Source organism: Oryctolagus cuniculus, chromosome 10, assembly GCF_051225735.1.
Source record: "Oryctolagus cuniculus isolate XC-2025 breed Fujian yellow rabbit chromosome 10, ASM5122573v1, whole genome shotgun sequence".
Lineage (NCBI taxonomy): Eukaryota > Metazoa > Chordata > Mammalia > Lagomorpha > Leporidae > Oryctolagus > Oryctolagus cuniculus.
The window spans coordinates 81,448,301-81,474,371 of NC_142876.1; the positions used below are offsets into that span (position 1 = coordinate 81,448,301).

Below are 26,071 nucleotides of genomic sequence, written 5' to 3' on the forward strand. Positions count from 1 at the left end.
TGACAGTACCAGTTGACACATAAGCAATGAATGAAACTTCCTATTGCCTTAAATCTTCATATAAACTAGGTATTGTCACAATTTTAGAAGTCTGACGTCTGTTATCAGTAATTCATTGGCAAGTTAATTTTCATTTCCCTGAACACTTAATGAAGTTGAGCATTTTTTGTCTGTCTTTTGGGGCTATTTTGATTTCTAGTTCTATGTACTGCTTACTGAAAGGTTTAACCCATTTTTCTTTCTTTTTTTTAATAAATCTATCTTTTTTTTAAGAAAAGATTTTATTTATTTGAGAGGTAGAGTTACAGACAATGAGAGGGAGAAACAGAGAAAGGTCTTCTTTCCATTGGTTCACTCCCCAAATGGCCACAACAGCTGGGGCTGCACCAATCCAAAACCAGGAGCCAGGAGATTCCACCGTGTCTCCCATGTGGGTGCAGGGGCCCAAGGACTTGGGCCATCTTCTACTGCTTTCCCAGGCCATAGCAGAGAGCTGGATTGGAAGAGGAGCAGCCAGGACTAGAACTGGCGCCCAAATGGTATTCCGGCACTTCAGGCAGTGTCTTTACTCACTACATAATGCAAATAAATCAGGATGTTTTCTTTCCTGAGGGTGTCATCTTTATGATGGGTCAGATGCCACTTTCGTCTAAATGGCCTATGAGTCTCATTTATTCATGCACTGCCAACAGTATTCACTGCTAATGACTTATCTGAAGCTAGAAACCAAGCTGGAAAACAGAGAAGGCACCTCCCTCTCCGTTCTTTCCTAAGTTTATGGCAGAAATTGCAAATTGATCGTAATAGTTTGCTGATAAGTTGTTTTAAATATTTACTTCTTTATTTAGAAAGCCAAAGAGAAAGAGAGGGAGAGAGAGGTAACTTCTATCTGCTGATTCATTCTCCAGATGGCTACAATAACCAGCACTGGGCCAGGCTAAGCCAGGAGCTTCATCTAGGTCTCACACATGGGTGCAGGGACCCAAGCACTCAGGTCATCTTATGCTTCTTTTCCCAGGCACATTAGTAGAGAGCTGGATCAGATCCAGGACACCAATCAGTGCCCATATGGGATGCTGGCATTGCAGGCAACTTTACCCGCTACATCATGGCACCAGCCCCTGCTGCTATTTTTAAATGGCCTGTTCACTGTTTGCGTTTTTATTTTGGGGGGTATTTTTTTAATTGAAATGATATTTAAAATTCTGATCAAACTTTGGAATTGGGGCTTTAAAAAAAAATGCAGGAGATGGGGCCAGCACAGTGGCATAGCGGGTAAAGCTATTGCCTGCAATGCTGCCAGTATCCCATATGAGCACCAGTTCGATTCCTGGCTGCTCTACTTCCAATCCAGCTCCCTATTAATGTGCCTGGGAAAGCAGTGGAAGATAGCCAGAGTGCTTGGGCCCCTGTATTAATGTGGGAGACCCTGATGAAACTCCTGGCTTCAGCTTGGCCCAGCTCCAACTGTTGTGGCCACTGGGGAGTGAACCAGGGAGTGGAAGGCCTCTGTCTCTGGCTCTCCTTTTCTCTAACTCTGCTTTTCAATAAATAGATCAATCATTTAAAAAAAAAAAATGCAGGGCTTCCACAATGGTAGATCTTCATCCCCACATGACAGAGACTACCTGGCCCTGAGAGGTGGCTCCCTAACCGTGGTGGAGTGTACCTGCCCCCCCCATATCCAATCTCCATTTCCTCCATATTAATAATATTAATAGACGTTTTAGCCAGAACTGTGTCTCTCTGGAATAAAGACTACTTATCCCAGCATCCCTTGCAACCAGAGCTAGCCGTGTGGTTAGGTGCTGGGTGGTAAGATCTCCATCCAGTTGGCTGAAATGTGGACGTGATTCCCCCAGGAATGGTGAAGCACCGAGAGAAAATATTGGGGTCCTGCATCCTTTATGCCCTTCTGGCTCTGACTTTTGTGTAAAGAGAAATCAATTGAAATGTTGATTTCTATGACACACAGTCAAATCTATATCCTAAATAATTTTTTAAAAAAGATTTATTGTGTTAATTTAAAAGACAGAGTTAGAGACCAAGAGAAAGAGAGAGAGACAGAGAGAGAGAGATTTTCAACATGTTGGTTCATTCCCCAAATGGTTGCAATGGTCAGAGCTGGGCCAGACCAAAGCCAGGATTCAGGAGCTTCTTCTGGGTCTCCCATGCGGGTGCAAGGGGCCCAAGGACTTGGGCCATCTTTTGCTGCTTTCCCAGGTGTATTAGCAGGGAGCTGGATTGAAAGTGGAGCAGTTTGGGGCTGGCACTGTGCCATAGTGGGTTAAGCTGCTGCCTGCAGTGCCAGCATCCCATATGGATGCTGGACCCAGACCTGGCTGCTCCACTTCCGATCCAGCTCTCTGCTATGGCCAGGGAAAGCAGTAGAACATCTTCTTGGACCCCCTTCACCCACATGGGAGATGGGAGACCCGGAAGAAAATCCTGGCTCCTGGCTTCGTATTAGCACAGCTCTGGCTATTGCTGCCAACTGGGGAGTGAACCAGTGGATGGAAGACCCCCGCTCTCCCAGCTGCCTTTTTCTCTCTTTGTGTAACTCTGATTTTCAAATAAATAAATAATAAATTAATTTTTATAAAAGTGGAGCATCTGGACCTCAAATCGGTGCCCATATGGGATGGTGGTGTCACAGGCAGTGGCTTTACCCACTGTGCCACAACGCTGGCCCCTAAAATAATTCTTAAAATGGACCAGGTTCTCTTCCTCATTGTCCTTGGCCTTCCCTGAAGTGCTCCCATGTTTGATACAGTTTCAGTTTTGGGCCAGTTCATCCAGTTGGCTTGCTATTGTGCATCTCACTGAACTCAGGTTAGGTGTTTGCATCTGAAATCTCTAATACTTAAAACCTGTGTGACACAACAGAAAAATTCTCCAAGTCTAACAGATACACTTCAAAAAGTGTTAGGGTAGAATTCTCAGGGTTTTAAGATGATCTAAATTTCCCAGCCTCTGCACTATTGATGCTTTGGGTGGGATACTCTTGGTTGTTGGGGCTGTTCTATGCATTGCAGAATGTGTAGAACCCTGGCCACTACCCAGTAGATGCCAATAATAACTCCTTCTTCAGCTGTGACTGTCAAAAATGTCTTCTGTGACCCAGCGCCGCGGCTCACTAGGCTAATCCTCCGCCTTGCGGCACCGGCACACCGGGTTCTAGTCCCGGTCGGGGCGCCGGATTCTGTCCCGGTTGCCCCTCTTCCAGGCCAGCTCTCTGCTGTGGCCAGGGAGTGCAGTGGAGGATGGCCCAAGTGCTTGGGCCCTGCACCCCATGGGAGACCAGGATAAGTGCCTGGCTCCTGCCATGGGATCAGCGTGGTGTGCCGGGCGCACGGCCGCGGTGGCCATTGGAGGGTGAACCAACGGCAAAAGGAAGACCTTTCTCTCTGTCTCTCACTGTCTGCTCTGCCTGTCAAAAAAAAAAAAAAAAAAAAAAAAAAAAAGTCTTCTGTGGAGGAGTGTTGCACTAGTTGAGAACCAATAATCTAAAGTATATTTCTTTGTTCTTTTTAAATTGATTTTATTTTTAGAGCACTTTCAGGCTGATAGAAACTTAGAGCAGAAAGTACGTAGAGTTCCTAGATACCTTCTTCCCTTCTCTGCCTACTATTTCCCAAGTTAGTAACATCTTGCCTTAGTGTGGTGCATTTGTTAGAAAGGTATGTAGTCTTTCAGGTTCCTTCCTAGTGTCATAGTTCTACAGGTTTTTGGCAATTACGTAATGTCATATACTCACCGTTATGTTACAAACGGAGTACTGCAGTACGATCCATAGGGAAATACTAGACTCCTCAGATGCTCAAGTCTCTTCTGTGAAATGGTGTTGTATTTGCATATGACCTACACATGTCATCCCACATACTTGAAATCATTTCTAGATTACTTATAATACCCAACACAATGTGTTATGTAAAGAGTTGTCATATACTATATTGCTTTAGAGGATATTGATAAGAAAAAAATTGTTCCATGCTTAGTATGGACATACTTTTTTTCTAAATATTTTCAGTCCATAATTGATTGAATCCATGGATATGGGATGGCTGACTTTGAAAGAAATAGACACAACCCTTCTTAAAATGATCCCTATGCTATTTTCTGGTATAGTGCATTTGAATTGCTTCTCAATGATTGAATAATTCCAAAATAAGGGCTTAATGGATGAATATTCATTGTTATTTAGGATGTTGCTTTGTGATTAATCTTTGATAATTTAATGATTTATTCAGCCAGCATTTCTCATCACATCTGGTAACTGGATAGGTTCTCATTGTGTATAATTAAAGTGACTTTTGGAAATTGCTGAGAAGATGACATTGAAGACCAAAATTTATCTTTCAATAAGGCCGATATAGGTAGTGTTTCCCTCCAGTTGAAACGCACAGCTATTTCTTTAGTCAGGTACTAAATATAGAAGTTGCTTGTGTCTTAGCAGATGTGGATGAAATTCTAGAAAAATCTCAGTGCTTTGGGATGCTGTTAAAATGAGGGACAGAGAACTAGAAACTATATTAAAGGGCAATAACTTCAAGCCTCTGTTTCTTGTTTCTTACTCTTTCTTATGTATTCAAGAAATATGAATTTCTTCAACAGAATGAGGATAAAATTTCTCCATTATTTTCCTCTCCTGTCTTTTGGCTGACTCTGCATAAATTAAAAGCAGTTATGTCATAGGACACTCATTCCTACCTGTTAGACATGCAGATTTGTCAAATGGATAAATTTATGATAAGTAGCAGCTAACGATCTAGTGAGGTCCTGATTACCACAAAATTAACAATAACCCAAAGACACAGGCAGCTGCTAGACTGGAACCTAACCTGTGGTTCACCTGGACTCAGAAGATAGCACACATGTGGCTGGTGATGATGAGTAATAACAAAATCTGTTGTCCTCATTTATTTATCTATTTATTTGAAAGAGTTACAGAAAGATGGAGAGACTGATAAAGAGGTCTGCCATGCACTGATTCACTCCCTAAATGGCTACAGTGGCTAGAGCTGGGCTGATCCAGAGCCAGGAGCCAGGAGCTTCTTCTGGGTCTCCCACATGAAGGACCCAGGCACCTGGGCCATCTTCCATTGCTTTCCCAGACCATCAGCAGGGAGCTGGATCAGGAGTGGGGCGGCCGGAACCAAACCAGTGCGCATATTGGATGCTGGTGCCGCAGGCAGAGGCTTAACCTACTACACCACAGCACTGGACCCATGTTGTACTCATTTTATCATTTTTCAGAATCTGTACATGTATTTGCCCTTCATTAAAAAAAAAAAGAAAGTCACTGGCCAACTTCTTTTAAAACAAATGGACTTTGAAGGACAGAACATAAAAGAAATTATTAAGAAAAATAAATATTAACACAGGAAGTGACAGTTGGTCTTTCTTATGAATAAATTGTATTGTGGCATATTTTGATTTTCAGGAAGCCCAAACCAGTTTTCCAAGATTATCGATGTGTTTTAGCCATGGTACTTAGATTTCAAATGAATAGAGGGATTTATTCTGATGTAAGAACAGGAGCCAAGTGACTTTTTATTTCCTGTAGTGATGTGGAAAGCTAGTTAGTTCACCTTTAGGAAGAGCCAAAACCCTGGTTTTGAAATATAATGTTGACAATTGCAAGTCACAGTGTCTGCATTCTAGGTGACACTTGTTTTCATCCTCTGTTTTACTGAAAGTAAGTTTACATAGAGTCTGCTCTGTGGGTACATTGTTGTCCTGTGGCAGGGTCAGGAAACCTGATAGAACCAGAAAACAAGCTTTTTCTGTGGGCCTTGAAGGAAACACTTAAAATGACCAAGTAATAAGAATGCACAATATTTTTTTGTTTTTAAAATTTATTTGAAAGGCAGAGTTACAGAGAGAGAGAGAGAGCCAGCAAAAACAAGCTTCCATTCACTGGTTCACTCCCCAAGTGGCCAGGGTTAGGCCAAGCCAAAGCCAGGAGCCTGAAACTCCATCTGGGTTTCCTATGTGGGTAACAAGACCCAAGCACTTGGGCCATATTCTGCTGCTTTCTCAGGCACATTAGCAGGGATCTGGACTGGAAGTGGAGCAGCTGGGACTTGAACAGGTACAAATATGGGATGCAGGTGTCACAGGCAGTGGCTTAACCTACTGTGCCACAGCCCCAGCCCCAAGAATGGGCAATTTCTGATGCAGCATAGTACACTGTTGGTCAAAGGGAACCTGTCTGGAGCCATGTTTGCTTATCCAGTTTATTCTATGAGTGTTGCATGAATGCTGTGGAGGGAAATCCGTCTTGGATTCAGTGTTCTGTCTTCCAGTTGAGGGGTTCATCAACTACAATATCATAATTCACATTGGAGCAAACTGCACAGAAGCTAATGTACAAAGGCATAAGTGATGGGAGCTATGCTTTTCCAGAGTCAGGAATGTACATATGAATACTCTAGACACCGCTCGGGAAGTCTCTTGGGGAAGCAGGTAATAGCATACACCATTGAAGACCTTGGCCCTTGGAGCCCGACAGGCGGGGCTTACCTTCTGTCTTCTCCACACAGGTGAGACGTGAGCAAGTGACTTAGCTTCTCTAAATCCCACACTCTCACCTGAAAACTGTGGATGCGAATAGTACCTCCCACGTGTGAAGGCTGGTACTGAGCCTCACATGAGATACAGGGTGCTCAGAAAGTGTGCTCGGAGGTGCCTGGCACTCAGCGACCTCTCGACAAAGAGCAGCTAGTGGTGGAGATAGGAAGGAGGGTTGAGGACTGGAAAACCTGTTTCTAACGAAACCCACAGGATGCCTCAAATCACATGAAGTGAACTACAGTGTACCTCATGTAAGGTCAGCAATTAGCTAATTATAAAATGCCAGAACTGTAGCTGTCAAGAGAAAGGTGTGGTCTTCATGGACCTTAAAAAGAGAGCCAGAACAGGTAATACAGGCCAGTCATAGTCGGTCCTGCCCTCTGTCATAGAACATACTCCCCAGACGCATCAACTGTTTAAAGAGATGGCCTACGTGGAAAGAAATATGGCCCTGTAGGGTGTGTTAGAGCCTCAAAGAAGTACACAAGAAACTGCTCAAAATCTTGATCCAATTGGTATTTATCAAACAGCCTAATACCCAACTCTTCCACTTTTATTTTTTAAAAAAACTCATTTACTTGAAAGGCAGAATTACAGAGAGGAGAGAGAACTTCTATCTGCTGGTTCACTCTGCAAATGGCCACAAAGGTCAGGGATGGGCCAGGCCAAATCCAGGAGCCAGGAACTCCACAGGGTCCTCATGGGTGGCAGGGCCCCAAGCGCTTGGGCCATCTTCCACTGCTTTCCCAGGCCCATTAACAGGGAGCTGGATCGGAAGTAGAACTGCTGGAACCTGAGCCAGCATTCAGATGGGATGCCAGCATTGAAGGCCTAACCTTCAATTGTGCCACAATGCCGGCCCCAGTCATTGTATTTCAAGGGGTGATAAAGAAATAACAGAATAGTAATAGAAAGGTCTATGTAGACTTTTGTGTTACAGTGATACATGGCTATTATGAATAATTGATGACTTTATGTGAATGATTTTTTTTTGACAGCCAATATTCTAACCAAGTGAATATTATACGGTTACTAAAGACAATGAAGGGGCCAGTGTTGTGCCACAGAGGATTAAACTGTTGCCTGCAATGCCGGCATTCCATATGGGTGCTAGTTGGAATCCCAACTCTCTGCTTCTGATTCAGCTCCCTGCTAATGCATCTGGGAGAGCAATAGAAGATGGCCCAAGTACAAGAGTCACTGCCACCCACATGGGAGAGCCAGATGGAGTCCCAGGCTCCTGGCTTCAGCCTACTCCAGCTCTGGCTGTAGCCATCATTTGGGGAATAAACCAGCAGATGGAAGATCTGTCTCCTCTCCCTCTCCATAACTCTGACTTTCAAATAAACAAACCTTAAAAAAAATTTAAACATGTACAATTATAATCAGGTCATGAAACAGACACAAGCAGAAAATATTATAAATATCAAAATATCATCAGATGACTTGGATGTCAAATTTGGAGGCTGTTTCTTAGACTCCATTGCCTGTCGCGTGTTGACTGTAACATTTTAACAGAGCCCCATGTGCTATCAATTACTTTTCACATCTCATGGATCCTGTGACTAGCTTGGATGACTGGCGGCTGACAGTAGCATCTGACATTGCTTTGTTGTATTTCTTTTTTTAGTGATGAAAATGCCAGGAAAGATTTAAAGACACTGCCAGCCTTTCCAACCAAGACTCTTCAGGAACATCCATCCCTTGCTTACTGGTAAGCCAAATCAAGATAACAGATGGCCCATCCTCAGAGCCTCCCATGAAAACTGCATGCTTTTCCAGAAATTAAAAAAAAAAAATACAAGTGAGGAATGCATCAAATATATCAGAGTGACCATAGCTAGAGCTCCATCCTTTCAGAGAAAGGATCTTGTCGGAACTCACTGGAGATCATTATACCAGGATGGGTCTCGCTGTCGTTTGTCAAGGGCTGCTGTGTGGCATCTCTTTCAAGTGCATAGAATGCCTGTGAAGTGTGCCTCTAGGTGAACATGCTTCATGCATGTGCGGTCACTGTGCAAAGCAGCCTTGATCTGGCACCATGCAAAGTAAATCTTATAAAGCAGAGTTTTCCCCTATCAGAGGCTTCCTTGGTGACTGGAGGTTTTCTCTATAACTAGATACCATTGTATATTTTGAGTTGTCTTAGTTGTTTGTATTTTAGTGGATTCATAGTACCCATCTTCCAACCCACATTTTTTTCTAGAACATTACTTTGTTTCATTTGAATTAAAATAATCCCTTTAAATATTTTCTTCTTGATTTCAGTCTCCAAATCCTAGAGATGGTTTTTCTTCCCAAATAAATAACGTAACTAAATAAAGATTAATAGTAGACATTCAATGCTGATAGCTTTAACCTGGAGGTTGGAATGTGTTTCCCAAATATGTAGTCACAAGTGAGTGATGAGCTGCATTGCATCCTGACTCTGGAGGATTCTACATAAATCATTGTTATGTGACAGTTTCTTATGGCGGGGGGCGGGAGAGGGGGGAAGGACTTATTATTGGTCATATAGATATAAAAATGTTTAGTCTTTTAGGTTATATTTGAGATATGATAGAAGAGCTTCCTGTCTGAGTAGGATGGGATAGCATGTGTAAAATTTGTCTGAATTCAGCTGAGGTCTCTCCTTTGCAGTCACCAGATTTTATCTCAGGGTCACAATCAAGGATTTTCCCCCACAACAGTGAGTCTATGATAGAGTGTTATAGCTTGTACTCAGACTTTCTTTCTAAACTCTTTTGAGTAATTCAAAAAGAAAGTCATTAAAGACTATTGCTTCCCTTTTAAGATTAAAAATCTATTTTTATTTATTGGAGAGAGAGAGAGAGAGGAGTTCCAACCTGCTGATTCATTCGCAAGGCCTCCCAGGATTGGGCCAAGCCGAAACTGGAAACTGGGACTTCAGTCCTGGTCTCCCCTATGGTGGCAGGGACCTAACTATCTGAACTCTCGCCTACTGCCTCCAAGGGTACACACCAGCAGGAAACTGGAATTGGGAGCAGAGCCAGGATCCAACCCCAGGTGCTACAATAAGGGACACAGATGTGTTAACTGGCATCTTAACTGCTAACCTAAATGCCCACCCCGGATCTCCCTCTTTAACCACAGGAAGGATAGGCCATATGCTCAAAATTCCCTCAGTAATGTTCTCCAAATGATGTTTAATATCTTTCATTTAAATGTATTTATATTCCTTGTAATTATTGCAAAAGGTATTAGTTTTCCTTTTGTGAAACTGACATTATGTTCCCACTTTCTAATGAGTTGTTTTTTAAAGCTATGAATATATGTGTATAAAATGTATACATTTAAACATTAAATGTAAGTTAAACATCATAATGGAGGTGGTCAAGCGTCTGAAGCTCAGAAGTCTTGTCCTACAGAAAGGAACATTAGCCAGATTCTGTCTTCTGAACAAGATGGTGAAGCCTTCCCCATCAAATGACCAAGAAATACCTGAGATCTAGAAACTGAGTCTGCCTCAGATAGTCATATATTGTCATAATTTTTCCATTTCCTTGTCTTACAGTGAGGACAGAGTAATTGAACATTATTTGAAAATCAAAGGTCTAACTCGAGGTCAAGCTGTGGTTCAGTAAGTATCTTTCATTCCATTTGTTAAGGTTTATTTTTTTATTTTATTTATTTATTTTTATTTTTATTTTTTGACAGGCAGAGTGGACAGTGAGAGAAAGAGACAGAGAGAAAGGTCTTCCTTTTGCCGTTGGTTCACCCTCTAATGGCCGCCGTGGCTGGCGCGCTGCCGCCGGAGCACCACGCTGATCTGATGGCAGGAGCCAGGTGCTTATCCTGGTCTCCCATGGGGTGCAGGGCCCAAGTACTCTGGCCATCCTCCACTGCACTCCCTGGCCACAGCAGAGAGCTGGCCTGGAAGAGGGGCAACCGGGACAGAATCCGGCGCCCCGACCGGGACTAGAACCCAGTGTGCCGGCACCGCAAGGCGGAGGATTAGCCTAGTGAGCCACGGCGCCGGCCAGCTAAGGTTTATTTTTAACATCGTCCATTTGAAGAGCATTGGAAATGAGTTATGTCTAGTTTTGGTGTACATGGTCCTCATTCGGTCAAAAAATATCATGAGTCAAAAAAATTTCTTGGATTATCCCATTGGTGTCACCAGTTGAGATGCCACTGTAGGAACTGTGGTGAAATGAATAGCTTTCCTCCTGGGTAGACGCAAGGTTATTCAGCTTTAGAATTTAAACATAATGTCGTCAGCTCCTCTGATATTTACCAGGAGCTGGAACTGCAGCTTTTTTAATATCCCTTTAGGAAATAAGTTTAAGAAAACTTCAGTGTTATGTGAGCCAAGCAAAACTTCTCTGGAGACCTTGTTTGATTCTTTGGTCTGTAACTCTACTTGGAGTGGAAGACACAGTGTTATTGTGTTGGATAATGTGTTTGTTTGTGCTGCCAAGACCAAACCATAGAAATACAGCAATATTTTTGCATTTCATGACTTGGAGGGTTACCACCCATTCATTATGGGCAATTCACTTACCGCATTGAATTTTCAAAATATAAAAACTGATCCATTTTAAGTGCATTATGACTGTAGTAATCGCAAAATATCTTCTATGGATGTGGAAGTTTTTTTTTTTTTTTTTTTTTTTTAAATAAGCTAAGCACTGAGTGTAGCATACAGCAAGTGAAAAGTAGAATGAGGATTTGATCCCTAAATTTGAGATCAATGCATAGATTTCCCTCACTCCCCTCACTTGCTATGGTCTTCTTTCTATCTTAATGTACCTCCTGCACTCTTTAAGGCAGAAATCAGAAGTTAAGGGGCCAGAACTGTGGCTTTGGGGGTGAAGCCGCTGCCTGCAGGGTTGGCATCCCATATGGGCGCCGGTTCGAGTCCAACTGCTCCACTTTTTTTTTTTTTTTTTAAGATTAATTAATTTATTTGAAAGAGTTACAGAGAGAAAGAAGGAGAGGCAGAGAAAGAAAGAGAGAGAGAGAGAGAGAGAGAGAGAGAGAGATCTTCCATCCACTGACTCACTCCCCATTTGGCCGCAATGGCTAGAGCTGCACCACTCCGAAGCCAGGAGCCAGGAGCTTCTTCCAGGTCTCCCACGCAGGTCCAGGGGCCCAAGGAATTGAGCCATCTTCTACTGCTTTCCCAGGCCATAGCAGAGAGCTGGATTGGAAGTGGAGCAGCTGGGACTCAGGACCAGTGCCCATATGGAATGCCAGAACTGCAGGAGGCGACTTTACCAGCTTTGTCACAGTGCCAGCCCCTGCTCCACTTCTGATCCAGCTCCCTGCTAATGCACCTGGGAAAACAACAGAAGATGGCCCAAATGCTTGGGTCCTGTATCCATGTGAGAGAAATGGATGAAGCTCCTGGCTGCTGGCTTCAGGTCAGCCCAGCTCTGGCCATTGAGGCTATCTGGGGAGTGAACCGGGGGTAGAAGATCTCTTTTTCTCTCTCTGCCTTTCTCTGTCTCTCTCTCTCTCTCTCTAACACTACCTTTCAAATAAATAAATAAATCCTTAAAAAAGAAATCAGAAATTAACTATCCTAAAATTTGATCTTTGGCATTTAAATATTTTATTTATTTTTTTGAATGGCAAAATTAGAGAGACACAGAGAGAGAGAAACATCTGTCTGCTGCTTCACTTCCCAAATGGCCGCAACAGCCAGGGCTGGGCCAGGCTGAAGCCAAGCACCAGGAGCTTCATCTGGTCTCCCACATGGGTGCAGGGGCCCAAGCACTTGGGCCATCTGCTGCTCATTAGAGGGGAGTTGGATGGGAAGTGGAACAGCCTGGACTTAAATGGGCACCCATATGGTGCTATAGGTGGCAGCTTTACCCTCTATTCCACAATGCCAGCCCCAGGAGAGTGTATTTATTTATTTATTTATTATTTGAAAGGCAGAGTTACAGAGAGTCTGAGGCGGGGAGCAGGGGGTGTTCTTCCATCCACTGGTTCCCTCTTCAAATGGCCAAAATGGCCAGAGCTGGGCTGATCTGAAGTCAGGAGCCAGGAGCTTCCTCCAGGTCTCCCATGCAGGTGCAGGGGCCCAAGGACTTTGGCCATATTCTGCTGCTTTCCCAGGCCATAGCACAGAGCTGGATGGGAAGTGGAGCAGCTGGGTATCAAACCAGTGGCCATATGGGGTGCTGACATGGCAGGCATGCAGCTTTATCCACTATGCCACAGCGCCGGCCCTAAGAGTGTACTTTTTAAGTCATGTATACATGTAATGAAATTCAGCTCCTTAAAGTAAGTGTTTCCAAGAGTTACAACAAATGTTTATGATTATTTAGCCTCTCCCACAATTATCATTAAGAATATCTTTCTTTTTTATTTATTATGAGCATGACTCAAAAGTTAATTCTGCTTGCTTATATCATTACTTTCAAAATCTTTGCAATTCAAGATTATAGTACAATATATTTCTAAACCATGGCAATTTTAAGATGCAAAAACTAACATTTGCTATAGCTTTTTGAAATTGAAGTTCTGTTAGCTACTTGTAGCATTTGGAGAAGGTAAAATCTATTACTTTCTTGCATGGTTTATTCTATTTCTACTGGAACTGAAAATGTTAGTCTTGGTTACAGAGAGCAAAGTAGAAGCACATTGTGTTTCCTTAAATAATTTTTCCCAAATGTGACTTTTTAATGAGGTTATGGTATATATTCATTTTCCATAGGTATATGAAAATAGTAGAAGCTCTTCCAACTTATGGAGTCCATTATTATGCAGTGAAGGTAAGTAGTGTTCTATCACAAAGCTTTCGTCATGCCCATGATATTTTATGGGAATTCCCAAACAACATCACTTTTTTTTTTTTTTTAAGATTTATTTATTTGAAAGTCAGTTACACAGAGAGAGAAAGAGAGGCGGGGTGGGGTGGGGTCTTCTATCCGTTGGTTCACTCCCCAGATGGCCGTAACAGTTAGAGCTGTGCTTATCCAAAGCCAGGAACCAGGAGCTTCTTCTGAGTCTCCCATGCGGGTGCAGGGGCCCAAGGACTTGGGCCATCTTCTGCTGCTTTCCCAGGCCATAGCAGAGAGTTGGGTTGGAAGTGGAGCAGCCAGATCTGGAACCGGCACCCATGTGGCACCCACTGCAGGTGGCAACTTTACCCACTACGCCACAGTGCCAGCCCCTCCCGTGTGATTTCAGTAGCTTGGTGAAATACGGAAATTTTTGTAGGGTTCGAAACACCACTTTTCAATCTGTATATTTTGCTTTTGTGTAGTATTTTCAGATGTATGTAAATACAGAGAAACTGACTAAGAAATATTTTGAGATGATGAGCAGGGAGTCTTGTTTGGAAGAGGAATAATTTTATAATTGATGAGTCCTTGAGTGACTTCATGTTATTACAGTGTTTACATCTCTAGACAACTCAATGATAGGGGATTAACTAGTAGATACTTGCATAATGAGGATGCCCTGCACCCAAAAAAAAAAAAAAATATGTACCAACTTAGCTTAAATTCCTACCAATTCTACTTTGCATATGAGTTATTTGCCTCCACTTAAGTTTTCCTCCTCCTATGTCAATACATCCGTTGCTTTGACTCGGCTTAAAAGATAAATCTATGAAAATAAATACGTCACTTCCATCCTCAGAAGTACCCCATACTAATTATTCTAACATCCTGTCTTTGAATTGTACAGGTTCTCCAAAAGAGTTTTTCAGTATCCCATGTCCATTGTTAGTGTGCTATAAACACTGGGATTTGGAACCACCTTTCTCAGCTTTGGAAATTTCCCTGACCTTTACAGCTAGTAACTAATTATGAGACTAGTCTTTTTTTTTTTTTTTTTTAAGCATGGATAACTGGCTTTGTACTGAATTAATGCTTAGCTCAATTAATTATATTATATTTCTTCTCTGCAGCTGTGAAGCCAAAGTCATGTTTCATTCTTATTGATGATCTTGACAATATTGGTCTGCTTTGACTTAGAGTTCCTATTTGAAGAAGCGGTCGTAAAAAGGCATTTTCATAACAAGTTAATTTTGAATAGTGTTTTGTTTACCGTGACAGCTTCACTTGCAGATGGTTGTTAAGGGATGGAATTGGTAAATATTACATCACCTGTAGACTTAACAATTAGGTATTGATTCTCAGGCTTTTCTGTCTTGTAGGATAAACAAGGACTTCCTTGGTGGCTTGGAATCAGCTATAAAGGAATTGGCCAGTATGACTTACAAGACAAGGTGAAGCCTCGGAAAGTAAGTGTGAATCATTCCATCACTTTGGAGAGCCTTGGGTGCTTCTAGAATTGGCCACATCCTTTGAAGGGTACCATGATCAGTGCTGGGCAAAGAGTTTTGATCTGTGAATCCATGGTTCAGAGGAGACCCGGGTTAAGTGTAAATAATTTTTATAACTCATGTATGTACTGTTACACAGGTCTGTGTCTGGTCATGTTTTCTAATAGAAATTTTGCACTAAGATGCAACTACAAGGATGTTAATCACACCTAATTTATAAGCACATGTGATTAGTTTTCTATTTAAAGTTAATCTCAATGGGATGATGTCATTTGTTTTATAGATTTCATACAAAGGTACTTCAAAAAATTGGAATTAGCAGATAAGTTAATTTGTCATCAAAATTTTGAAACCTATGCATGTGTAAGACCTTCAAAAGGCTCATGGAGGGGCGAGTGTTGTGGCTTACTGGGTTAAGCTTCTTCCTGCATCCCACAGGATGCCTGTTCCACTCCTGGGTACTCTACTTCTGAACCAGCTCTCTGCAAATGCACCTGGGAAGTTGGCGCAAGGTGACTCAAGTGCTTGGGCCCCTGCCACCCACGTGGCAGACTTGGACAGAGTTCCAGGCTCCTAGTTTCAGCCCAGCCCAGCCCCAGCCATCGCAGCCATCTGGGGAATGAACCAGCAAATGAAAGATCTCTCTTTCCTTCTTTCTCTGTAATTCTGCCTTTCAAATAAACAAATAAATTTCCCAGGTGCATTACCCAGGAACTGCATTGAAGCAGAGCAGCCCGAACTCAGGCATGCTGGCTGGCATCGTAGTCAGAGGCTTAACCCGCTGTACCACAGCACCAGAGTGCCAGCCCCATAAACCAAAATTTTGCATGCTGGTAATCTCTCAGTGATACAGTTATGAGCAAAATGACTGTTGCTGCTTTACTTAGCTCGATTCCCGATTTTCTGCACTACATATGTCTGCTTTATGTAAGGGAGAGTAAGTTGCATGCTGTAGTAGTCACTTTCTTTACTATAACGAAATACTCAAAGGAAAAGAGATTTATTTAGCTCACAGTTTTGGAGGCTGAAAATCCAAAGAGCATAGCATGGACTCTTGAAAATGCTCCCTGCCAGATGGCAGCAGTGTGTGAGGGAGGAAGGGTTCACATCTCAGTACAGGAAGTACAGGGTGGGATCAGACTCCAGCATATATAACAATTCTGGGAGATGAGCATTGTCTTCCTAGTGCAAGTCTTGGAAAACCCCAAGACTACCACTGCATACTGTGTCTCCAGCAATGAAACTTTGAGGAAAATGATACTCAAATTATAATCCACTTTATTTGTTTTTATTTTTTTAAAGATTTATTTATTTATTTGAAAGTCAGAGTTACAGAGAAGAGGCAGAGAGAGAGGGAGAGAGAGGAGAAATCTTCTCTCTGCTGGTTCGTTCCCCAAATGGCTACAACTGCTAGGACTGAACCAAACCAAAGCCAGAGACAGGAGCTTCATCTGGGCCTCCTACATGGGTGCAGGGGCCTAAGCACTTGGGTCATCCTCCACTGCTTTCTCAGACCTGTTAGCAGGGAACTGGATTGGAAGTAGAGCAGCCAGGACTTAAACCAGCGCCCATATGGGATGCTGACAGTGCAGGTGGAGGCTTAACCTGCTGTGCCACATTCCTGACCCTGACACTGTTTATTAAACAGTTGTGTTCTCTCAGATTTGTATTTTCTAGAGCTAAAATAAGTTATATTATTTTCCATTTAAAATCTGCTTATAAAAGCTGTTTTTGGCGACAGCGATGTGGCATAACAGGTTGAGCTGCCACCTGCAGTGCTAGCATCCCATATGGGCGCCGGTTGGAGTCTGGCTGCTCCACTTCTGATCCAGCTGCCTGCTAATGCACCTGGGAAAGAAAATAGTAAAAGATGGCCCAAGTCCTTGGGCCCCTGCAACCACATGGGTGATTAGGATGAAACTCCTGGCTACTTGTTTCAGCCTGAACCAGCCCCAGCCTTCATGCCCATCTGGGGAGTTAACCAGTGGATGGGAGATCTCTCTCTCTCTCTGTAACTGTGCCTTCCAAATAAATAAAATCTTAAAAACAAACAGAAAAGGCTATTTCTCTTGACCTAAGCACAAGTGTACAATACATTGTTGCCCATGTAAGAACTGAGGTGTACACAGGGCTTACCTTCTAGCTGCCCATGGCTTTGTTGGTGTTATTGAGACATACAGACTGACTCACACTGTGCTGGTTGGCTTTGCCAGCCTCACACAGGAGTGAAACAATGGTCTCTAATAACAGACTGAGGTCAGGCTCCCTGCAATATCATACCCCGACATCACAGCCATAAATAACTCCCATCACTTCCCAATGTCTCTTTCTTTAATGTGTGTTTTTAAAAACCCAGCCATATTCTTCATAAAGCAGCCCTGTAATCACAGCATGGCTCTGTGCACCTTCTAAAATCCTTCCAGCTTCAATCACTGCCCAGCATTCCTTGCATTCTGAAAGCAAATAAAGCTGTTCTTCTCCCCATTTTAAGGTTGTGAAACTGACACAGATAACACAGAAGGGTGGCCTAGGGCAAACCACAGCCCCCACTCTGGGGCGATCCAGCTCTCTTGGGTCAGCCTGGTTGAGCACTGAGGCTTCTTATCAGAAATTATCAGTGAAATCACAACAGCATCCTTCAACAACCCCTATGCACCTGTAAGAGAGACAGCAGGAAAGCATGTATGCAATGTTACAATTAGAATTTTGTTTCTGTAAGCCCTGCTATCAAGATGGTTTTGAATGAGGAATATGAGACCAGGGATTTAGCCCAGTGGTCAAGACACCTATGTCCCAGTTCAGAGTGCCTGGGTTTGATTCTTAGCTCCATTTTCCTGCTCACTTAAGTCATGGAAGGCAGTGGTGATGGCTCAAGTAGTTGGGCTGCTGCTACTCCCATGGGAGACCTGGATTGATTTTTCCAGCTCCCAGGTTCAGCCCTGACCCAGCTCTGACCATTGCAGACATTTGGGGAGTGAACCAGTGGATAGGAGTGCTCTCTATTTCTCTGTCTTTCCTTCTCTCAAATTAATCAAATAATTTTAAAAAACAAATAAGGAAAATACACTTAATTTCCAGGAATAATGAATAAAATTATTTCTATTTTTTAACAATTTGTAAAACAATTTATAATCAATTTTTTTTATCAGAATAAGACATCTTCATTTTAAAAACAAACAAAAAAACAGGAAATACTACAGAAATATGTCAGGGCAGCAAGTCTTTCTGCAGTCGTCATCTTGCACCATGATAACCGCTGATAAGAAAATGATACTAGTTCATTTAGACTTTGTCAGTATTTATCCTAAGCATTTACAAAGAGGGAGAAATCTTATTATGTGTGCTATTTCGTACTTTGATATAGTTCTCTAGCTCACTCATAAACTTATTTCTTTTCACTATTTTATTTTTTAAAAGATTTATTTATTTGAAAGGCAGAGTTAGAGAGGCAGACAGAGAGAGAGAGAGAATCTTACATCCACTGGTTCCCTCCCAAGATGGCCACAACAGCCAGAACTGTACCGGTTCAAAGCCAGGAGCCAGGAACTTCTTCTGAGACTCCCATGCAGGTGTAGGAGCCCAAGGACTTGGGCCATCTTCCACTGCTTTCCCAGGCCATAGCAGAGAGCTGGATCAGAAGTGGTGCAGCCAGGACCCAAACTGGCGCCCATATGGGATGCTGGCACTGAAGGGGCAGCTTTACCCACTACGCCACAGCGCCGGCTCCTGTCTTTATTTTTATTTTACTTTTTTTAAAGATTTATTTGATTTATTTGACAGAGTTACAGAGCAAGGTAGAGCCAGAGAGAGAGAGAGAGGTCTTCCATCCACTGGTTCACTCCCCAGATGACCACAATGGCTAGAGCTGAGCTGATCCAAAGCCAGGAGCCAGGAGCTTCTTCCAGGTCTCCCATGTAGGTGCAGGAGCCCAAGGACTTGGGCCATCTTCTCTGCTTTCCCATGCCGTAGCAGAGAGCTGGATTGGAAGTGGAGCAGCCGGCACCCATATGGGATGCTGGTGCTGCAGGCCACAGCTTTAACCCACTGCACCACAGCGCAAGCCCACCCCCCGCCCTTTGTTTTATTTTAAAAATTTAATTTTTATTTATTTGAAAACCAAAGAGTGAGATGGAGGAGACATCTGCCACCCACTGGATTACTCTCTGTCACTCTCTGAGTGTTCACAAAAGCTGGGACTGGGCCAGGCTGAAGCTCTGAGCCTGGGACTCAATCCAGGTCCCCCATGGTGAGTGACAAGAACCTAACTACTCGAGCCATCACTGCTGCCTCCCAGGGCATGCATCAGCAATGATTAAATCAGAAGCAGAGCCGGACTCAAACCCAGCCACCCAGTATGAAATGTGGGTGTCTTAACCACTGCTCCAAACGCTTGCCTCTTCACTCTTTTTTTTTTTTTTTAAAGTTTTATTTATTTGAAAGACAGAGATGGGTAGGGGAGATGGCTATTTATAGAGAGAAGGATCCATCTTCCATTCACTGGTTCAGTCCCCAAATGGGAGCAACAGCCAGGGATAGGCCAGGCTGAAGCCAGGAGTCAGGAGCTTCTTTCAGGTCTCCCACGTGGGTGCAGCAGCCCAAGCACTTGGGTCATCTTCCACTGCTTTCCCAGGCCATAGCAGGGAGCTGGATCAGAAGTGGAACAGCCAGGACTTGAACCAGTTTACAAATGGGATGCTGGTACTACAGGCCTGGGCTTAACCTATTACACCACAGCACCAGCTCCCTCTTCACTCTTTTTAAACTTGCCTAGCTTTCCATTATGTGGAAATACAGAATATTTAATCAGTTATCTTTTGATGGCTGTTACGATTGTATCTGTTGGGGGTGGGGTTTGCAGAGCATAATAAAGAATCCCAGCCAAGGCAAATACCTAACCCATATGTATCTATTTTGTGAGACCAAATAACATGCCTGTTATTTTAAGGTAGACCTCACCTGGATTTATATTTACATATAAATATATATTTATATATACACAAAATATATTTCTCCTCTGATTTTAAGAGATAACAAAAAATAACATTCGATGAGTCCTACTGTTTTTCTGAATCTTGCATCTAAATTATGTCTTAAATCAACTCACAAGTAATTTCTTAGCTAATAGGACTTGATAAGATTGAGATTCCCACAGAAAGTAAATGTATCTGCTAGCAGCAATCAGCTTTCTCCCCAGATAATAGTGAGTCAGAACCGACACAGCAAATGCTGCATTTCATTTCCTCTCCTATGCTTATGACTCAGGCCTTTCTTTACATTCACAGCTTCATAGAAATTGGTAAATATTGCTTGACACTTACCATCATCGGGTTGTTTGTTCATTCCAGAGTCTAGACAAGGATCAGCGGCCACTTCCTTTTTTTGATTTGCTGTTTTCCGATTTCGTTTTCAAGACATGCCACTGCATTCAAAAAAGACCATAAACAATTCCTTTTGGGTTATCACTTTCTTGCCTTCTTTCTCTCCAGTATTGTAAGGGAGTGTCCACGCCAGGCCATTGTTTGCCTTCTCCTTTCTTCTGTTAAAATCTGACCACAGGTTGTACTTAGGTACGTTTACTTTCCGTCCAACTTGAGCATTTAATGGCAGGGAGTCGGTTCTCCAAGTCCTTTCCTGACCCAGTTTGTACAAATGAAAGGATGCATAATTCAAAGGACCATGAGCACTGACATAAAAGGAGGATCAAGCTTCATCTGTTTGCACGGACCTGCGTGCCCAGCGAGTTCACCAGTGACAAGGCAGGAATGAAGGTCAAACTGGCAGACTCCAGCCAAACAAAGGCTGACATGGGAGGCCCAAGATGTTCAACCTCTTGAACCACATGCCTGCCTTATCACAATTATGTGACCTAAATGCAGGCCAGAAGGAGGGAGCTTTACCAAGAATAAGAGACTGATGTGGAAAGTATTGTTTTGAAAAGGAATTCTTCCAAGATCCACCAGCAGGGACCTTCCAGCTTTCCATACAGTGTCCTTGAGTGCCTGGGAGTGTTGGGGACTGTGTTTATTTTACTTCTCAGGGCACCCAGCAATTGCTTTTCATGGGTTTTACCTGTTAGACTTTTTCACCAGCTTGGGAGGGCAGTAAGCTGTTTTGAATCAGTGTGGAACCATGTTGCAGAGCAGGAGTTTGGGAAGCTTCTCAAACACTTTTTTTTTTTTTTAAAGATTTTTATTTACTTATTTGAGAGGCAGAGTTATAGAGACAGAGAGACATCTTCCATCTGCTGGTTCATTCCCCAAATAGCCACAACAGCTGGAGCTGGGCCAGGCTGAAGCCAGGAGCCAGGAGATTCTTCCAGGTCTCCAATGCAGGTACAGGAGCCCAAGCACTTGGGCCATCCTCCTCTGTTTTCCCAGGCCATCAGCAGAGAGCTGGATCAAAAGAGGAGCAGGTGCCAGCACCTGCAGTGCCAGCATCCCATGTGGGCACCAGTTCTAGTCCTGGCTGCTCCACTTCTAATCCAACTCTCTGCTATGGCCTGGGAAAGCAGTGGAGGATGGCTGAAGTCCTTGGGCCCCTGCATGCACATGGGAGACCCAGAAGAAGCTCCAGGCTCCTAGCTTCGGATCGGTGCAGCTGTGGCCTTTACAGCCATTTTGTGAGTGAGCCAGCGGATAGAGGACTTTCTCTCCTGCTTCACTAAATAGCACCCATATGGGATGTTGGCACTGCAGGCAAAGGCATCACCTACTACACCACAGTGCCAGCCCTAACATTTCTTTTCTTTTTTTTTTTTAATTATTTTTTGTTTATTTGAAAGGGTAGAAGGAGACAGATATTCTGTCCCTCAGTTCACTGCCCAAATGCCTGCAACAGCAGAGGCTGAGCTAGGTCAAAGCAAGTAGCCCAGAAACCTGTCTACGTCTCCCATGTGAGTTTCAGGAACCCAAGTACTTGAGCCATCTCCTGCTGCCTCCCTGGGTGCACAGCAGGAAACTGGATTTGGAAGGAGAGCCAGGAATCAAACCCAGATGTTCTGCTATGGGACACAGGTGTCTGAACTGCTTCACCAAATACCCCTGCCCATCTTGGCCATTTGAAAAAACATATTTATGTATTTATTCTCACTTTATTTGAAAGGGAGAGAAAGATCTTCTATCCACTGATTTACCACCTGAATGCCTGCAACAGCCAGGGCTGTTCAGATCAAAGCCAGGATCCTCGAACTCCATCTGAATCTCCCACATGGGTGACAGGGAGCCAAACATTTGAACCAGCACCTGCTGCCTTCCAGGGTGTGATTTAGTAGGAAGCTAGAATAGGAAAGTGACAGACCTGGAACCCAGACTCTTTGGAATCAGGAGCTGACTGGGACTTTAATCCAGAGTCACATGGGATGCAGGTGCCCCAAGCAGCATCTTAACTACTGTGCCAAACACCTGCTCCCACCTTGGCTGTTTTTAAGCTCTCTTTGCTCTTCTTACCACCAGCGTACTAGCATGGACCTCAATTAAAAACTGTTTAGATTCTAGATGAGGTTAACTGAAAGCAAAGAAGAGAATGCATGCTGCCTAATCACGCTTTCCACATTCGTGCAAACAGAAGTATGGTGTGGAAGGAAAATATGGATTAAAAAATGTCGACCGGAAACTGGTCCATCCTGTCTGTAAAGCATTCATTAAGCTTCGGCCACACCAACAATCAATGTGATTATTAAAACCTCCTGCAGAGTCAGTGGGAGGAGAACTCCAATCCTACAGCAGAGATTTGAAGTCGGAACCAGTTCTGCACTCCTGAATACCAGCTGGCTGACCTGGAGCTGTCACTCAAGCTTTCTGGGCAATCATTTCATCATCTGTCAGATTCAAATGACTCTGCCTACTCTGCCCGCCTTCCCGGGCATGGTGAGAATGCAATGAGTTAGTAAGTTCTTTGCTGAACTTTGCCCTCTTCACTATATTCTAATTTATAGAAAGTAAAATGGACAGCCTCATATTTCTCTTTCCTTCCGAGAGTTAGTTCATCACAATTAGAATTCTTAGTTCTTCTAAGATGAGGAAGCTTCAGAAATTTGTTTGGGTATTGGTGAGGAAGATGGAAAGAGAGAGTCTAAGAGAAGTGTAGTTATCATTCCTAAACTGGTGAAGTCTAACGCAAAGGATACTAGGAAGTATTGTCTCCAGGTGGGTGGCTATGGGCCAGCTGTAACTCAAGGTGTCCTGTCGCTGAAGGGAAGTCTGAAAAATAGATCCTGGCAGAGATAAGCAGTTTCTGTGGCATTTATTTACTTCCTTTGAAGTCTTTTAGGGGAGACGGTTAGTGAGAAACAAGCAAGCAAAGAAATAAAAATGTAATTATTAACTTTGGATCAACTGATAGAAACAAAGGAGATAAAGAGACAATAATGGGATAAAAGCTGGGCATTTGGTGTGTTCAGAGAGGCCTCTCAGAATGGTGACTTTTTTTTTTTTTTTTTTGAGGTTTATTTGAAAGGCAGAGTTACAGAGAGAGAGAAAGAGAGAGGGAGAGACACAGAGAGGTCTTTCATCAACTGGTTCACTCCCCAAATGGCAGCATCAGCCAGAGCTGGGCCAGTCTGAAGCCAGGAGCCAGGAGCTTCTTCCAGGTCTCCCATGTGGGTGCAGGGGCGCAAGCACCTGGGCCATCCTCTGCTGCCTTCCCATGTGCATTAGCAGGGAGGTGGATCAGAAGAGGAGCAGCAGAACTTGAACTGGAGCCCATATAGCAGATGCCAGCACTGCATACGGCAGTTTAACCCATTGTGCTGCAACACTGGCCCAAGAATGGTGACATTCATGTTGAGAATCTGAGAGGGGAGGAATTAACAAAGACTAGGATGTGTTATTCTAGGTCAGAAAACAGGGTGTGCCAATGGGAAGGAGGTAGGCATGTTATAAAACTTGAGAGAAGACCACTATCACCAGAATTTAGAGTGAGAGATCCTATGGAAGGTGTTGTAAGAAGAGGAAATGACTGATAGGCAAAACCATCAGATACCTGTTGTTCATTCTGTTACTTAAATGTCTAGGCATGTCCCAAGTGGCTGAACTGTTGGCATGTGAAAAATGAAAGGTAGTTCTTAAATGGGATTCACTAGTCTGAATGCAGACAAATGTGATTAGTATCTAAAGCACTGTGAAAAGTGGTTCTATGAAGAAGCATAAGCAGTGAAGATTACTTTATTATATACTGTGACCAGTGATTGACTAGTTTGGAATTTTGGTTATTGTTAGCAGAGTTTTAATGACAAAGCTCAGGATATCAAATCTATTTGTCCTTACAGATTTCTCTAACAATAGAGTTGCAATGTATAATGACATTTTATATTTTCCCAAAAAAGTATGTATTGAGGTTATTACATTTGCAGAGACCCTGAGGTATTACTTTGGAAAAAGCCATAGTCCCTGTCTCCAAGTACTTGATAGATCATCTGGAAAGAAAGAATATCTTCAAAATTAGGCATTTTATTGAATACACAGACTGGGGACCAACCAATAACAAGAAAGAACAGCTGTAAATATCCAAACAGCCATGCAGCTGCCTACAAGCAACAGGTCAGCCTTGGTTGTATCCAGGCCTGTGAGCCCTAGTGCAAATATTAACAGGAAGTGACTGACTCAGCCCTGCAAGGTTAGACATTCAGCCACAGAGGAAACTTGGGTGAGATGACAGTCATTTAGAAGGTCAGTTTTTTATAGTATGCACTTCCTGATACCCAGGCCATCTTCATCTGCACTTTTCTGAAAACGCTCAACGTGTTATGCTCTTTCCATGTAAGAGGTGATGTTTTATGCCCATACAGTTATGCAATCACATCTAAAAGAAAGCAGTCTAAATTCCCTCAGTGTGTACCACTTAGGTGTGCTAGGAAATTTGAGTTCAGCACAGCTGGAGCGCTTTTTTTTTTTTTTTTTTAATTTTTATTTTTTTGACAGGCAGAGTGGACAGTGAGAGAGAGAGAAGGTGAGAAAGGTCTTCCTTTGCCGTTGGTTCACCCTCCATGGCTGCCGCGGCCAGCGCACCGTGCTGATCTGATGGCAGGAGCCAGGTACTTATCCTGGTCTCCCATGGGGTGCAGGGCCCAAGCACTTGGGCCATCCTCCACTGCACTCCCTGGCCACAGCAGAGAGCTGGCCCGGAAGAGGGGCAACCGGGACAGAATCCGGCACCCCGACCGGGACTAGAACCCGGTGTGCCGGTGCCGCTAGGTGGAGGATTAGCCTAGTGAGCCGCGGTGCCGGCCAGCTGGAGCTTTTTAGCAGGGCCTTTTTTTCTTTTTCTTTTTTTTTTTTTAAGATTTATTTATTTATTTGAAAGAGTTACACAGAGAGGCAGAGAGAGAGAGAGAGAGAGACGGAGGTCTTCCATCGGATGGTTCACTCCCCAATTTGCCGCAGTGGCCGGAGCTGCGCCGATCCAAAGTCAGGAGCCAGGAGCCTCCTCTGGGCCTCCCATGTGGGTGCAGGGTCCAAGGACTTGGGCCATCTTCCACTGCTTTCCCAGGCCATCGCAGAGAGCTGGATCGGAAGTGAAGCAGCCAAGTCTCAAACCGGCGCCCATATGGGATGCTGGCGCTTCAGGTCAGGGCGTTAACCCATTGTGCCACATCGCCGGCCCCAGCAGGGCCTTTTCTAGTCTGATCAGTGGTTATAATATTTCCACGTAGACGTCAATCTGACCACTCATTCCTAAAGGCATTACCTAGTGGAAAGAACAGAGCTCCAGAATTTATTACTGTAGAGCACATATTTTCATCTTCATCAGCACATTCTGCCTACAAAGCCTAGTTATGGCACCAGATACTCTCCTAAACCGGGCTTCTCAGTCTCAGCACTACTGACATGTAGGGTCAGATACTGCTCTCGTGTGGGTGGCATTATGTCCCCTGCATTGTGGAATGTTCAGCAGCATCCGTAGCCCCCAACTGCCGCATGCTAGGTCTTCCTGCCCTCCAGAGGAACAACCAAAAGTGTCTCCAGATGTCATCACATGTCCTGGGGGACAGGGAGCTGGGAAGGGCTGGGGAGTGGTCTAAAATCATCACAGGCTAAGAACCACTGGTCAAAGTAAAATTAAAGGGAATCAAAGTCCGATCCCACAAATGGTGCCGTAATTGCTGCTTTCTTTTTTTATCAGAGACATAACTGAATATTATTCTTTTGTTGTTGTAGTTGAAAATGGAACCAGTGCCCATCACCAGCTCTTCCTCATTGAAAAAGGCAGAGGTGCTATGGTTGGAACCTGACT

General features: G+C 43.5%; 1 protein-coding gene and 1 long non-coding RNA gene across 10 annotated transcripts in view; one reads left to right on the plus strand and one right to left on the minus strand.

Moving 5' to 3' along the window:
* The window catches only part of LOC149124310 (uncharacterized), a 101,994-nt gene extending 79,270 nt beyond the window's left edge, over positions 1–22,724 (minus strand). The window contains exon 1 of the long non-coding RNA XR_016214652.1: positions 20,161–22,724. This is a non-coding gene — a long non-coding RNA (uncharacterized LOC149124310). The remainder of the gene's footprint in view (positions 1–20,160) is intronic.
* Positions 1–26,071, plus strand: part of FRMD4B (FERM domain containing 4B) — a 366,145-nt gene that overhangs the window by 307,947 nt on the left and 32,127 nt on the right. For all 9 annotated transcript variants that reach the window (XM_089305914.1, XM_051851478.3, XM_089305911.1 and 6 more), the window contains 4 exons: positions 8,207–8,290; positions 10,112–10,177; positions 13,265–13,322; positions 14,714–14,800. In XM_089305914.1, coding sequence (XP_089162040.1) covers positions 8,207–8,290; positions 10,112–10,177; positions 13,265–13,322; positions 14,714–14,800 — 295 coding nt within the window. The remainder of the gene's footprint in view (positions 1–8,206; positions 8,291–10,111; positions 10,178–13,264; positions 13,323–14,713; positions 14,801–26,071) is intronic.